At 50.4% G+C, this 14,183-nt stretch overlaps 1 protein-coding gene across 1 annotated transcript in view; it reads left to right on the top strand.

Annotated features, from left to right (window-relative positions):
* The window catches only part of EFCAB6 (EF-hand calcium binding domain 6), a 221,574-nt gene that overhangs the window by 101,750 nt on the left and 105,641 nt on the right, over window positions 1–14,183 (top strand). The window contains exons 14-15 of the mRNA XM_047067112.1: window positions 4,841–5,014; window positions 6,604–6,772. Of these exons, the coding sequence (XP_046923068.1) occupies window positions 4,841–5,014; window positions 6,604–6,772 (343 nt within the window). The remainder of the gene's footprint in view (window positions 1–4,840; window positions 5,015–6,603; window positions 6,773–14,183) is intronic.

The raw sequence follows: 14,183 nt of genomic DNA, 5'->3' as shown, positions 1-14,183 counted from the left end.
GGAGGGGGGCAGGGATCTTAAGAGAGAGAAGAGGGCCCCTGAGGGTCTCCTGCCCTTGTGTCTCGTTCACCCTGCCCACAGCTGCCCTTAGGGCGTGGGGCCCCTTGCCCCCTCTCTGCAGTGACCTTGAGAACCTACGGCCCGAATCTTGCCATTCTGCAGGGGGTGACGCTTCCCACATCACTACCCGAATGTCCCGCTGTCCGCTGAAGCTTGTTGCTGTAGGACTCGGAGCTGCATGACCTTAGAGACTGGTGCATGTGTCCTGCTGTGGACGGTGATCTGGGAGATTACTTTTGGTGGAAATCCAAGAGAGTCAGGGGAAAGGAAGTTACTCTAATTCCCTTTCAGTCCTCTCGCGTGGAAAGTTTAAAATCTTGTATTTGTCGCTTTTGATTGCATTACATCGATTTCAGGTGACCCAAAACACAGTCGGTCTCCTGGTAGCTGTTGGCCGCTTGAGTCTCCTCTCTGTGAACATTCCTGTTTCCTGACCCGTTTTCCCTGTGGTTGGTTTTTGTAGGAAAAGAAGGGTTTACAGGAAGAGGGTGAGGCCGAGGCTTTCCTGAGCAGGAGGGGCTCGCAGAGCTCGGTGTTTGCGTTCATCTGAGTTTATTGGACGTTTGCAGAAAGGCCGGTTTGCTGGAGGGTGGGAAACATGGGAAAGGGGAGAGACAGGTGGCAGCAAGTCCAGAGAGAGGGTTCTAGAGGGAGCTCAGGGGGGACTGGGTGGGGCCCGGGCAGGGGAAGAAGCGAGTGTGCAGAGGAGTGGAGGCACATTGGGCGGCTGGCGAGTCATGTGGGGCTGTCGGGGCAGGAAGTTATATAGGGAGGAACAGCAGGGCTGCTGCCGAGGGCCAGGCAGGAATGACCCAGCCCAACCAGGGGACGGGTCAGCCGGCAGGGCGTCTTGACAAGTCATCTAGTTCCCTAGCAGCATCTTAGAATCATCTGGAGAGCTCTGAAACCCCCAGTGCCCATGCCCTGTCCAGGGCACCGTTATATTGAAGCCCCCACTGGCTCTCACGTGCAGCCGTGGTGGACAAGCACAGCCCAGGGGTCAGGTGACAATTTCAGATTTGTGCTTTGCAAGGATTACCGTGGAGAAAGCGCAGGGCGAGAGGAGGACGGGTGGGTGACGCGGCGGTGGCGGTGGCACCGCAGAGGGGCGGCTGCGGGTGGTAAGCTTGACAGAAGGACGAGACCCGGTGACTGGACGTGGAGGTGGACGGGGGCGGGGGAGGGGGCCCCGATGCCGGCCAGAGGCAGTGTCGTCGGCCAGTTGGGAAACACGGAGTGACACTCCGGAAGGAGACTCCCAGAGGGTGTGGGTGCACAGAGCGGCCTGGGCTGCAGCACGGTTTGGAGTCTTCCTTGCACGGACGGCCTGAGCATCTGTTCGGCAGGGGTTCACCTGGGAGCACATAGCAGACCGTCCGAGGTGAGAGGGTGCGGGTAGGACCTGGCGGAATACCACCCACTCACCAGTGACCTGGCTGGCACAGCCAGCAAGGGAGGCGGAGAATTCTGGTCAGGGTGACGGTCCAGAGCCTGTGGTGCGGGGTGCTCAGGGAGCAGGAGGAAGTCTGTGGGTCAGGAGGCACGCGGGACAGAAGCACGGGGTGAGCACTCACACAGAGTGGCTGTTGCCTTAGCAGACTAGGCCTCAGGAGAGAAGCAGGACCCGTGGGGCTGGAAGGGGCGAGGTGGACCCAGCAGGTGCGGTGAGCTTGCAAGGAGGTTGGAGAATGCAGTGTTGAGAAGTGATTGACTCCCGAAGCTCCAGTACCCAGGGCTTAGTAAGTGGTCCGCATGTGGTCAGGGCTTAGTAAGTGTTGAGTGAAGGATGAAAGGAAGGAAGGGAGGGAGGAAAGAAGGAAAGGGGGAAAGAAGGGAGGAAGGAAGAAAGGGGGAAGGAGGGAGGGAGGGAGGAGGGAAGAAGAAAAGGAGGGAAGAAGGGAGGAAGGGAGGGAGGAAGGAAGGGGGAAGGGAGGAAGGAAGAAAGAAAAATAAGTAAGCTGGGGCGCCTGGGTGGCTCAGTCAGTTGAGCCTCTGACTCTTGATTTCAGCTCAGGTCATGATCCCAGGGTCATAGGATTGAGCCCCACATCTGGGCTTAAGATTCCCTCTCCCTCTCCCTCTCCCTCTCCCTCTCCCTCTCCCTCTCCCTCTCCCTCTCCCTCTCCCTCTCTCTCTCTCTCTCCCTCTCCCTCTCCCTCTCCCCCTCCCTCCCTCTGTCCCTCTCCTAGCTGTCTCTCAAATTAAAAAAAAAAAGAAAGAAGGAAAGAAAGAAAGGATGAATGAATGAAATCCAGTGGATTGGTCATGCAGGTAATTGGGTCTTCGAGATGGGAGTGTGTCTAATCCATTCTCCAGTCTCCAGTCACAACTACAGATCTGTTCATGCTAAACCTGCTTAAAACACTTGCATCCTGTTGCTGTTAGGAAGACATCCAGACGCTTTTAAGAATGACTTCCCAGGCCCCTCATGATCGTCGCACCCCCAGAGCCCGGGCTCTGCAGCCAGACTGCCTGGGTTCACATCCCGGCTCAGCCCTGAACTAGCTGTGCACTTGGGCAAGTTCCTTAACCTCTCTGAGCCTCGATTTCCTTGCTCAGACGTTACTTAGGAGAATGTGGTAGGGGTCAAGAGAGATCCTAGACGCAGAGCCCTCCATCCAGCGCTGAACTTTAGAAACGTTTACTTCCGCTGCTCTCCATCCAGCCCGGACTGAGCTGCTTTCTGTTTCCTGAAAACACCCAGCTCTCTCACGTCTGGGCTTCTAGATGGCCTCTTCCCTCAGTTCCAAATGCCTACTTTCCCGGCCGCTCGGCCCCATGAGGTGGGGACTGTTTTGTCTGTTCACAGTTGTAGCCGTGACGCTCAGCACGGTGTCATTTACCTGGCAGCATAAATATTTCTCGAAGCAGTTCTGTCCATGGCTGGAGCTTCCTGAACCGAGGATGGCCTCCGAGCTCGTGCGGTGCCCCTGGTTGTGTATAAAGCATCATCGTGATAATCGCGATGCTGTTATTACAGCTGCAGTTTCTTGAGCGCATGCACACGTCCGTGTAGTGCTAGGAGCCTTCTATGGATCGTGTTACTTAATGCTCATAGTAGTCCTCTGAGGTAGGTGCATTTTATAGACGAGGAAACTGAAGCATAGAAAAGGTGATGTGCCCCAGGTCGGCGATTCTCTACCCTCTGATAGGCTTAAAAGTTCTTGAGGGCCTCAGAGTTTTCGTTACATGGAATAGATCTCTCAGTATGACGGTATTAGAAATTCAAACTGAGACCTTTGGAAAACGTTATTGCAGAAGATCAACGTGTATTTCCCCGTTGCGTTTCCCTGTAGGCTCCGGAGAAACCTGGGGGTTTCAAAATAATGACATATTGGGTGATGAGGAGGGTACAGAAATTAGAGCAGGTGTAGGCACAGGTAGCCGGTAATGAGCTAGTAAAAGGCTGTCAAGAAACTAAGCTAACCTCTGAAAACTCACCCTAGCTCCTCATTTATACCCAAAACATTTGTGCAGCCTTTGAAAATGTCAGAGGACACAACCTGCCTGAGCACACATTCTGTCGCTTGTCACACATCATGTGGCCTCCGAGAAACCCACTGTGCGCGAGAGGCGCGGGGTAGTGCTTGTATGAAAATAGTTCGGGTCCCTCCCCCCCGCTTGCCCTGGAAGTGCCCACCCACCACACCTCCTGCCCGCTGCCCCCAGTCATGGGACTGTTAAGTCCAGAGCTGATATTCAAGCCCAGGGAGGCAGATTCCAGGGCCCGCACCCGGAGTCACCACGCTCTGTTGCCTTCTGTATTTTAACAAATACGTGGAATATTGTTTTGGTCTCTAGGCTTTACCAGGCTTGCCACAATGAGCATGTACAACTTTTATGATTAGAAAAATATTAACAAATAAAATGTGGGGGGGAGAAAAGTAGTCCTTGCCCTATTGGTGGGTTCCTACATTTTTCTAAAATATTTGCCTATGCCAAATTTCCAATATAGGTCCTTCCATGATTCCACACCAGAACTTGCAATTTAAAAAAATTATTCTTTTTGTATGTGTTATATCTTTATTGCAGCATTCTTCACAAACTACAAACTGCGCGTATTTAAATGATACAGGTTGAGGACCTCCATCATGTGTCTATATCTGTGAAGCCTTCACAAGCCATCAGTCAAGATATCAAACATTCCCTTCCCTCCCCCGCCCCGCCCCGCCCCGCAAAGCTTCCTCATGCCCTTCTGTGAGTCATCTCTTCTACAGCCCTAGCAACCTCTGATCTGCGTTCTGTCACTGCACATGACTTTGAATTTTCTAGGGTTGTGTATAAATGAAAGCATGTGGGACGTTCTCCTTTTTGTCAGGCTCTGTTCCCCACGCATAATGATTCTGAGATTCATTCACGTTGTCACGTGTATGTGCAGCTGGTCTCTTTTTATTGCTGAGTAGTGTTCCATTCCTTCCCACAGCTTTGGAGCCACTCATATGGGGGACCTTTGGGTTGTTTCCAGTGTTTGGCTACTGCAAATAAAGCTGAATAGATTGTACAGGTCTTCGTATAGACCTACATCTCTATTTCTCTTGGGTAGATACCCGAGGGCAGAGGGGCTGGTTCCTCTGGATGAGTGTGTATTTAAGGTGTGTATGCGAGGTGTATGTTCAAGGTGTATATGCCAGGTGAGCGTTCAAGGTGTCTTCCAGAATGGTTGCACCATTTTGTACCTCACCAGCCACAGGTATTCCCATCCTTGTCAGCACTTGGTAGGGTCAGTCTTTTTAATTTCCGCCATCCTAATGGGTGTGTTCTGATGATTTTAAAAATTCAGACTCTGCAGTGCGTTTCAGGATATCGCTTCAGGAAGAATCCTTTACAAGGAACTTTTGGCACGCGTCGGAATTAGCGGTCCACCCACCATCTCTCCGGCTCTTGTTCCGAGGGATCAAGTGTTCGGTGAACATTTTCATAAACAGGAACAGCAGCAGCCAGACCTTCCTGAGAGGTAAAACAGAACAAAAGGAAAACGCGTATCAAAACCACGGTGTCTGTTGTAGGGGAGGTGGTTCGTAAATATTCATTCGCTAAACGCATGTCTTAATGTTTTATTACTTAAATGAGAAAAACGGCAAACCACACATACAGCGAGTAGAGTCAGGGGAGTTGAGAGCAAGCAGAGATCTTAGGGATCAGTGGGTTGACCTATTAATTCTGGAAATGAAAGCACTTAGGTCTGCGAGGTCTGGGGACTGACCTCAGGTTACTCGCAAACTTAGTGGCCACCCTGGGTCAAGAACCCAGGACCTTCAACTCCCAGAGAACCTGTCTGCCACACAACCATTACATGCCTGCGTTCACATTTGTCCTTTTCCAGAAACTTAGACCTCTTACGACTGTTTAATATTTATGGTAAAATATACCCATTAAACCAGTTAACGTTTTCTGACATGAATGATAGAATTATTCAAATGATCACCAAATTGAATTGTAACAATAAAACATGCTTAGCAAATCTATTAAACATCGGACTGATGAATATTCTAGCCCTTCCTCATTTTGAAAAATATAGGTTTAGTCTAATGAAAAGATACTATTTTAACTTGCTGGTTCATAGCTTATAATAAATCCACAAGGAAAGTTAAAATGTAGACCTATTCAGCAGACTTCGCTCTGTCATTTCCCTTTAAAAAGTTCTTAAGTAGAGAGCAGTGGGAATATTTTAATGCTGTGCTAATGAAATTTGAATATCTGGACATTTCAGTGGTAGCTTTATAAATGGGCAGAAGGATGGTATTTTAAGGGAAAGGTTAAATAGTCTGTGACAAGATACGTCTGCCTCCTAAAACCAATGGAAGAAGTAATGATAATTATGTATTTTATAAAATGTGGGCATTCCCGGAGAGCTCTTCAAAGCTGATGGAAGCAGCAGGAGGGGAGAAGTCCTTTCTCCAAGAGAAAGGCTCAGCTCTTCCCCTTCCCCGACTCCAGTGGGGTCCCAGAGACTTCTGGAGAGCTGAAGAATTCGTTATCCTAACTGCACACTCTCTCCCCCACACAGCACGTGGCATAAAATCTGGGTTTGATAAATCCAGTTGACTGTGTAAATCAACTTGGAATAATTGCAAACCTCCCTTCCTTCCCATGGCTGTTTTTGATGACTTTTTGGACCTGGCTATCGCTAAATGGCCTATTGAATTTAAAGCTTTGTAAAGGGCTGTGACTTTTCATCTTCCGACTTCACACAAATATTTACTTTTCCCCGCCATGTCGGCCAGTCACATGCCCTACTGAGCCAGCTCAAAGCACAGTCGAGAACGTTAGCACAAGGATAACAATTTCCTGGAGCTCCCCGCTCCGGCCTGTGGCCACATACTCGCCACACGAGAAGAGTTTTCACCTGACACAGTGCTGCGGACCTCTCTGGAACCCACAAGCCATGGGCGGGTAAGAAGTTCCCCAGCCACTCCATCTCTCTGAGAATCTGGTTCCTTGTTTGTGAGAAGGGGCTGGTAGGCCTCCTGTTGCCCTGGGTTGAATCGAAATCGAGTGAGGTCTGTAGGAAGCACTCTGCTAAATTCCCGATTGTGATTTTAGAACCAAGCCCACTGGGGACAAAAGCACCCTGACCAAGAAAACGACTAAGGAGGAAGTGATCGAAAAACACAAAAGATGCATACAGCAGCAGGACCCAGCATTCCGAAAAATGTCTCTTGACTTCAGCAAGGAGCCGGCTGGCAAAGTTAACGTGCGTGACTTCAAGGAGGTAGGGGAATGGGTTTCTCTGTGTTTCTGGGTTTTCTTTTGCTCCTGGAGAGGTTCATACTAACAGGCTTTAAAGGGTAGGCATTACATTTTCAGTGAGGGTTTATTCCCTTACCGGCAAAGCACATTCATTTCTAGGCATCGTTCAACAACGTAAAAGGATTCTTTTGGCCAAAAATGTCCTTGGCAACTTCCTTCAGAGGATACGTATGGACGTGGCTAGTTTGGGATATTTAAACTTCCGAACGAAGCATTCACTGAAGTGTCGTTCTGGACGGCTGCGGGGTGCCTGGCTCCAGCCATTGCGCGTGGAGCGCATCCTGGGGCAGAACGGCGGTGCCGGGCACAAAAACTTCTCAGGCCCCTTCCCTGCCAGCGAGGAGTTTGGTGATGCTGTGGTCACAGAGCTGGGGTTTGTGCCTCGAGAAAGTGAAAAAAAAAAATCTGGCAGTAAAAGCTGGGAAGCTCAGAGTGCTGATTTGCATGCGCTTGTGGGAGCTGGAAGGTTCTGCCAGAAAGGACTCAGCTTGAAGGGTTCTGCACAGACTTCTCAGGAATTAATTTCAATGATTGCTTAAAATTCCTGTTACGACCCTTCCAGCTAATCATCTTCAGCTATTTTTAAGAAAAGCATTGCAGTTAATATGTAGCAGTGTCTGTGTGGACAAATTTAGAAGAAGGCAATGAAATGTATTTCCAAGAAGAGAATAATTATATCAGTAGCTACTATTTATCTGCCTGGGGGTGGGATGGGCAGCTACTGAAACAGCCCAGACCTCCCGCCACCCCCCCCCCCAAGACTGGATGATGTGCAGACATGGGGCATGGTGAGGGGGACAGATTCAAGAAATATTTGGGGAGAATGGGTAATGGATAAGAAAGAGGCAAATGGGCAAGGATAGTTCCTCCATCTCTAGTTTGAGGGACCGGCTGGCTGATAACCAATCATCGGTAACTCCGGCGAGCGGGACGGATGGTGGTATGTGGGTGTGAATCACCTGACGCTCCCAGGGTGCCTTGTCCTAGACTCCTTTGTCTCCAAGTCCCCTGGCACAGTCCCGACCCCTCACGCCCCACAGTCTAGAACGACCATAGTGCTCAATGCTCTCGATCATGGAGTCGGTTCACAGGTTCCCAGGAGACCAGGAACCCACCAGGCTGCCGCTGGTTGTTCAGAGGGACGGTGCTTCCCTTAGAGAAGGGCGGTGGGTGGCGGCAGAGCAGGGACGCCCGCCCAGACCGCAGACCCCCCGCACAGCTCTTTCCACTGCTCGCCCGAGAACAGGCCAGTAAGCTCAGCGGCGGGTTCTTCCATCCCAGGGCTTCTGCGCCATCGCTAGGCCAGCGACCCCCTTGCGGGCACCTCTAGTTTGCATCCCGGAGCACCGTCCTAAAACTTCAGTCTCTGCTCCCCGCCTGCCTGCTGCACTTCTTCACGCGGGTGTCTAGAGACGCCCGTGTTCTCGCCAAGGCCGTTCTGCTGGCAGCCTGGCCATTCTCAAGGACGGCCTCTTCCCAGTTGCCGGGGGCTCCAGTCTGGGGTCTTCCTCTTTGTCTCACACCCACCGCCGGTGCGTCAACAGAGCCAACGGGCTTTGTGTGTTCTCAACCCGGCAGCCAGAGTCACACTCCAACAGGTCCGACAGAAGGGGCCACTCCTGCTCGGAACCCTCCCACGGCCCCCCACCTCGCTCGCATACGAACCAGAGTCCTCACAGGGCCTAGAGGCTCCCGCGCTGCCCAGCCCCTCATTATCTCTCTGATTTCCACTCTTCCCGCCCTCCCCGCTGCTCACTTCGCTCCGGCCACGCCAGCCTCCTGCTCTCCCGCAGACCGCTCCGCCTTGGCACGGGCTGTCCCCTCCACCTGGAGGACTGTCATTCCTATGGCAAATACAACCTGCTCTCCCACCTCGATCTCCTTTACCCCATTTTTCTTCTCGCGATGTTACCACCCACTACCACGCGTCTTGTGCTGAGAACCCTTTCGTTCATTCCTTCGCTCTGCTGTTTGCTCGATTTCCTCCATTAAAACGTATGCTCCGAAGGTGGACATTTTTGTGTCTTTGGGACAGTGATGCATCCCAGATGCTTGGCGTGAAGCAGGGCCCTACATTTACTGAATGAGTGGATGAGCTTGAAGAGTAACTATAGAGTCCCCAGGGGAGCCCAGAACGGACGCCGCTTGGGGACTGAGGGAGACGGGTGTTTCGAAAGCCCGTCAGGATTTCTAGGCATGAGGCCGGTTCCCACACCGCCCGTGGCGATGCCCAAGCCCACCCAAGCCCCCTCCTCCGCCCCCTGAGTTTCCCTGCGTTCTTGCTGACCTTGAGGGGCAGCTACTAGAACACTTGTTCTTTTGCCTGCTTCCTGGCAGTGCCTGAGTGCCTCTCCTTCTCCCTCTCGGATCTCCTGGCTTCCCCAAGACTCCCCTGCCTCCTGAAGATGTGCCCACGGTGAGGGGACAGGGAAGGAGAAACCACAAAAGGACAGGGCCAACATGCCGGGAGAAAAGTTGACGGGTGTTTTAACGACCAATTCGCTGTGAACCCGATGAGGCAGATTATCGGCTGATGTCCCCCCTGGTGACTTGTGGGGTTTAACCTTTGGGAAGCATCCTTTTTTTTTTTTTTTCCAATATATGAAATTTATTGTCAAATTGGTTTCCATACAACACCCAGTGCTCATCCCAAAAGGTGCCCTCCTCAATACCCATCACCCACCCTCCCCTCCCTCCCACCCCCCATCAACCCTCAGTTTGTTCTCAGTTGGGAAGCATCCTGTCGTTGACCAACCTTTTAGCCCAAAGATCAACAGCCATGGGGTGATTTTAAACAGTCCACCTGGGACCTAGGTTTGAACTTCAAAAGCTAATAACTTCAAAGCATTATGTAAATATAAACTCCATTGTTAATCGAAGAGCTTGTTTCTAGATCAAGGCGCTTCTCCTACCAGGGAGGTCAGAGCTGGAGAAATGGTCTTACACCACAGAAAGAAACAAGAGTTTAGATTAGACATAATGCAGGGCATCTGGACATCGAAGGCTTGGGAATGTCGAACTTCAGTGGTAATGGTAAGGAAACCTTTGGAATCGACTCCTCTGAGATCTTCAAGGATAAATGACAATAGCCAGTGTGTAATCGTAGTAACAGCGGTAATAGCGGCGATGACGATGACGGCCGCCCCTGGAAAGTGACAATGCTGAGCGTGCTCATCACGACGGCCACCAGAGGTCCAGCCCCTCCTGTGCGCCCACACTGCGCCCTGTTGCTTCGCGTATCTGATCCCTAATCCTCACAGAGACACTGTGGGGTGGACGTGACGCTGTGCCCATTCCACAAGTGAGGGGACCGAAGCTCGGAGTTAGGACAGTGGCTCAGTGTTGTTCAGCTGGTAAGCCGTTCAGGCACTTGGACTGGAGTCCACGTCAGTCTCTCTCAGCCTCAGACCCTTGCTGGGTGGGTTTGCTGGGTGCAAGATGGGGTTGCTGGAAATAATTGCTGGCAGCTTTGAGGTTGTATCTGGCCTCAGGATTTTGGAAGACGAGCATTCATTTCACCAACAGTGTTCTGTAATTTCTTCCTATCATTTTGGTCATGGATATGCAACGTTCTTGCCCTCCTTTCCCCCCAAATCTGTACCGCCCCGATGAGTTTGATACGGTGGTTGCCGATTTTCATCCCAGAGGACTTGGGAGTGAGGCTCTCAGTCACATGCACCTGCTTGCCCAATTATGCATGCATGCGGTTGTTCATAATTTGAACGTAGGCAGCGCTTAGCATTGGTCCAGATACCTTGTCCTCTAAATGAGAAGTGCTGATTATTTATTCCCACCAGCCATTGCGTAACCAGCGGCCGGCCGTACAGGTTCAACGAGGGAAAGGTGTAATAGAATCTCAAACCGGGTGGGAACTTAGGGGTCACCAAATCCTGGGAGCCCCTGTGTTGTCATTGCTGGGAACACCGTTTCAGGTTTCACCACCTCGGTCAGGAAGATTTTGTCTACAGTATGATTCATTTGTTAACTAATAGCCTGTCTCCCCCTCTTTTTTCTCTCTTTAATATAAAAGATTTCAGAGTTTCTGGAGAGTGAGGTGACCAGCGACAGCACACGGGGTCGACAGTCCTGCCAGAGGCAGAGCTGTGGGGGTCTTAATGACCTCGGTGTGCTTTCTGTGGTTAAATGGGTCGTTTCCTCTGGGGATGGTGGGGGCGCTACTCTTTCTGGAACGCTAGTAGATCTGGTCTGGGCACGTTGCACCCGACGTTAAACCATCTCTCACGGCAGCCCTGAAGGCGTATCTGTCTCCCAGGAAATGCCCCTCTCCCTGATCATTGTTTGCTTTGGCTGCTGTACCGCATGGCCTGTGACTTTCGCATACTTCGTAACGTGTCGTTTTATTTAGATGACAAGTTGAGAACCGGCAGTGGTGCAGGAAAACTGGCATTGAACTCCAGGGTGATCTAGAATCTTTATATTCTCTCTCTGGGTGCTTTTCTTTTCTTCTTGCCCTCTTCTGCACATGCCGAGTTAGCAGAAAAACCCCCAAACCGTGTCTTATGTAAGAGAGGTGGTTACTTTTCCGTCATGTAACAGGGGGCCCAGATGCTATCTGGACAGGCCAGGGTATCAGCTCTGCAGGGTCTCAGAGGTCCAGGCCGCTTCTAGCTTTCTCCTCTTTCAGCCTCCTGCCCGTGCATGGAACACAGCTGCTGGAGCACCTGCCATCACACACACCTCTCAACCATAAAGAAGGGGCAGGTGAAGGCAAAAGGCTTGAGCCAGACAAGTCTGCCTGCCTGCCTGCCTGCCTGCCTTCCTTCCTTCCTTCCTTCCTTCCTTTTTTTCTTTTTCTTTTCTTTTCTTCTTTTCTTTCTCTTTCTTTCTTTCTTCCTTTCTCTCTTTCTTTCTTTCTTCCTCTTTCTTCCTTCCTTCCTCCCTCCCTCCCTTCCTCCCTTCCTCTCTTTCTCTCTCTCTCTCTTCCTTCTTTCCTCTTTCTCTCTTTCTCTTCCTTCCTTCCTTCCTTCCTTCCTTCCTTCCTTCCTCCCTTCCTCTCTTTCTCTCTCTGTCTTCCTTCCTTCCTCCCTTCCTCTCTTTCTCTCTCTCTCTGTTCCTTCCTTCCTTCCTCCCTCCCTTCCTTCCTTCCTTCCTTCCTTCCTTCCTTCCTTCCTCTCTTTCTCTCTCTTCCTCCCTCCCTTCCTTCCTTCCTTTTTTTTCTTTTTCTTTTCTTTTCTTCTTTTCTTTCTCTTTCTTTCTTTCTTCCTTTCTCTCTCTCTTTCTTTCTTTCTTCCTCTCTTTCTCTCTCTTCCTTCCTTCCTTCCTTCCTTCCTCTCTTTCTCTCTCTCTCTTTCTTCCTTCCTCCCTTCCTCTCTTTCTCTCTCTCTCTTCCTTCCTTCCTTCCTCTCTTTCTCTCTCTCCCTTCCTCCCTTCCTTCCTTCCTTCCTTCCTTCCTTCCTTCCTTCCTTCCTTCCTCTCTTTCCCTCTTTCTTTCTTCACTCTCTTGGAAGCTTCTCTCAGCAGCTTCATCTTATGGATCAGGCTGTGTTATGCAGAGGACTTATAGGCAGATATATGTGATTTTTTGCTGGGTACATAACTACCTTTAGAAAAAGCAAGGTTCCGTTCCGAAGGGAGAAGGAGAGAGTGTACATCGGGCAGGTGAACATAATGGTCTCTGCCGTCCTTTCTCTCGGTAAACATTTCGAGGCTGCCTGCTCACACCTGGTATGGGACTAAACCCCATGGGGATGTGGAGAAGGCAGGGGTTTCGTTGCTTGGGGCCAGTGACCCATGGGGAACATGAAATGACAAAACATCCAAGGACACGTGAGTCGACATTAGTCTAATTGTGTAATTAGACTAATGGAGCTGTTCCATCCATCAGGAACTTGAGGGCAGCTTTACAATTACACTTCCCTGTAATTGGCTGTTCCTGATGGGACATCGTTACTCTTCGTCCGCAGTAAATACACTGTATGTTGTTCGGTCCACTGTTCTCCTTAGTCCCATCCCCGGAGTCCCAGCTGAGGCCTCTGGAGACAGACGTAGGGCTGCAGAGCTCACCAGCAAGCCTACAGAGCCCCTGAGGCTATATCAGCAAAGCGAGAGTCTGTAGCAGCCGCCCCCCACCCCGAGTGCCCCAGATTCTTGCTGCCTATGCCTTCTGGCTTCTCACCTGCCTTACTTAGGGGGAGGTGAGCTCTCCTTCCAGCAGAGCGCCCCACGCCCTTTGGGTGCTGGTCAGACTCACGTGTCCGGGAACTGGCCCCTTGCCACCCCTAACCATCACTTCCTAATCACACAGCCTTTCCCACTTGGGGGTCAGGGGCCTGAATATAAACCAAGCTTCACAAACACCATCGAGCCTCGCAAGGGCCTCAGGTGTGGATGAGCAAATTAAACGAGTATGGTGACTCGTGGAGAAGTCGATTTTGTTTTCAAGTTGGGTATTAAATATTTTCCTTTGTCTGGTTTTAAACCTTCCATTGGGAGCATACGACTCCGGTAAATAAAACAGATATGTAAAAGCTCTTGGTTGTATATTACGGTCAGTTTCGTGAGGGGGGAAAGCAAAAATAAGGGAACAATAACAAGGACAAACATAGAATGAATTCTTGCCATTTTCGACCACATGGATGTATCCCGGGGGCATTATGCTCAGTGAAATAAGTCAGACAAAGACCAATACCATGTGATTTCACTTACATATGGAGTCTAAAAAAGAAAACAAAGGAACAAGCAAAAGAAAGGAAGAGACTCATAGGTACGGGAAAGTGTGGGTTCCCGGAGGTGGGAAGGCCTGGTGACATAGGTGAAGGGGGATAGGTGACATAGGTGACGTAGGTGAAGGGGATTACGAGCTCCAGACTTCCAGTTATAAAATACATAAGTCATGGGGATGTTATGTACAGCATAGGGAATACAGTCAATAATACTGTAATAACTTTGCATGGTGACAGGTGGTAACTAAACTTATCGCAGGGATCATTTTGTAACATATAAAAACATTGAATCACTATGATGTATACCGAAAACTAATAGGATATTGTATGCCAATCATACTTTGGTTTTAAAAAGTTTAGGGGTGCCTGGGTGGCTCAGTCGGTTGAGCATCCGACTTCGGCTCAGGTCATGATCTCACGGTTCGTGGGTTCGAGTCCTACATCTGGCTCTGTTCTGACAGCTCGGAGCCTGGAGCCTGCTTGGGATTCTGTGTCTCCCTCTCTCTCTGCCCGTTCCTACTCAAGCTCTGTCTCTGTCTCTCAAAGATAAATAAACATTGAGAAAAATTCTTAATAAATAAATAAGAAGTTATAGAAGGGCAAAGTGAAGCTCTTATATTAAGAGACACAGATACACCCACAGAGTCAGAGACCCTGAAAGCTGATCTCTATGGGGTCATCTCCCCACAT

Source organism: Lynx rufus, unplaced genomic scaffold, assembly GCF_022079265.1.
Source record: "Lynx rufus isolate CCGP_SWC_20201006 ecotype Redwood Valley unplaced genomic scaffold, mLynRuf1.p SCAF_7, whole genome shotgun sequence".
NCBI classification, from domain to species: Eukaryota; Metazoa; Chordata; class Mammalia; order Carnivora; family Felidae; genus Lynx; species Lynx rufus.
Note: the sequence above shows the minus strand (reverse complement) of the source record. Positions and strands in the feature narration are given on the sequence as shown.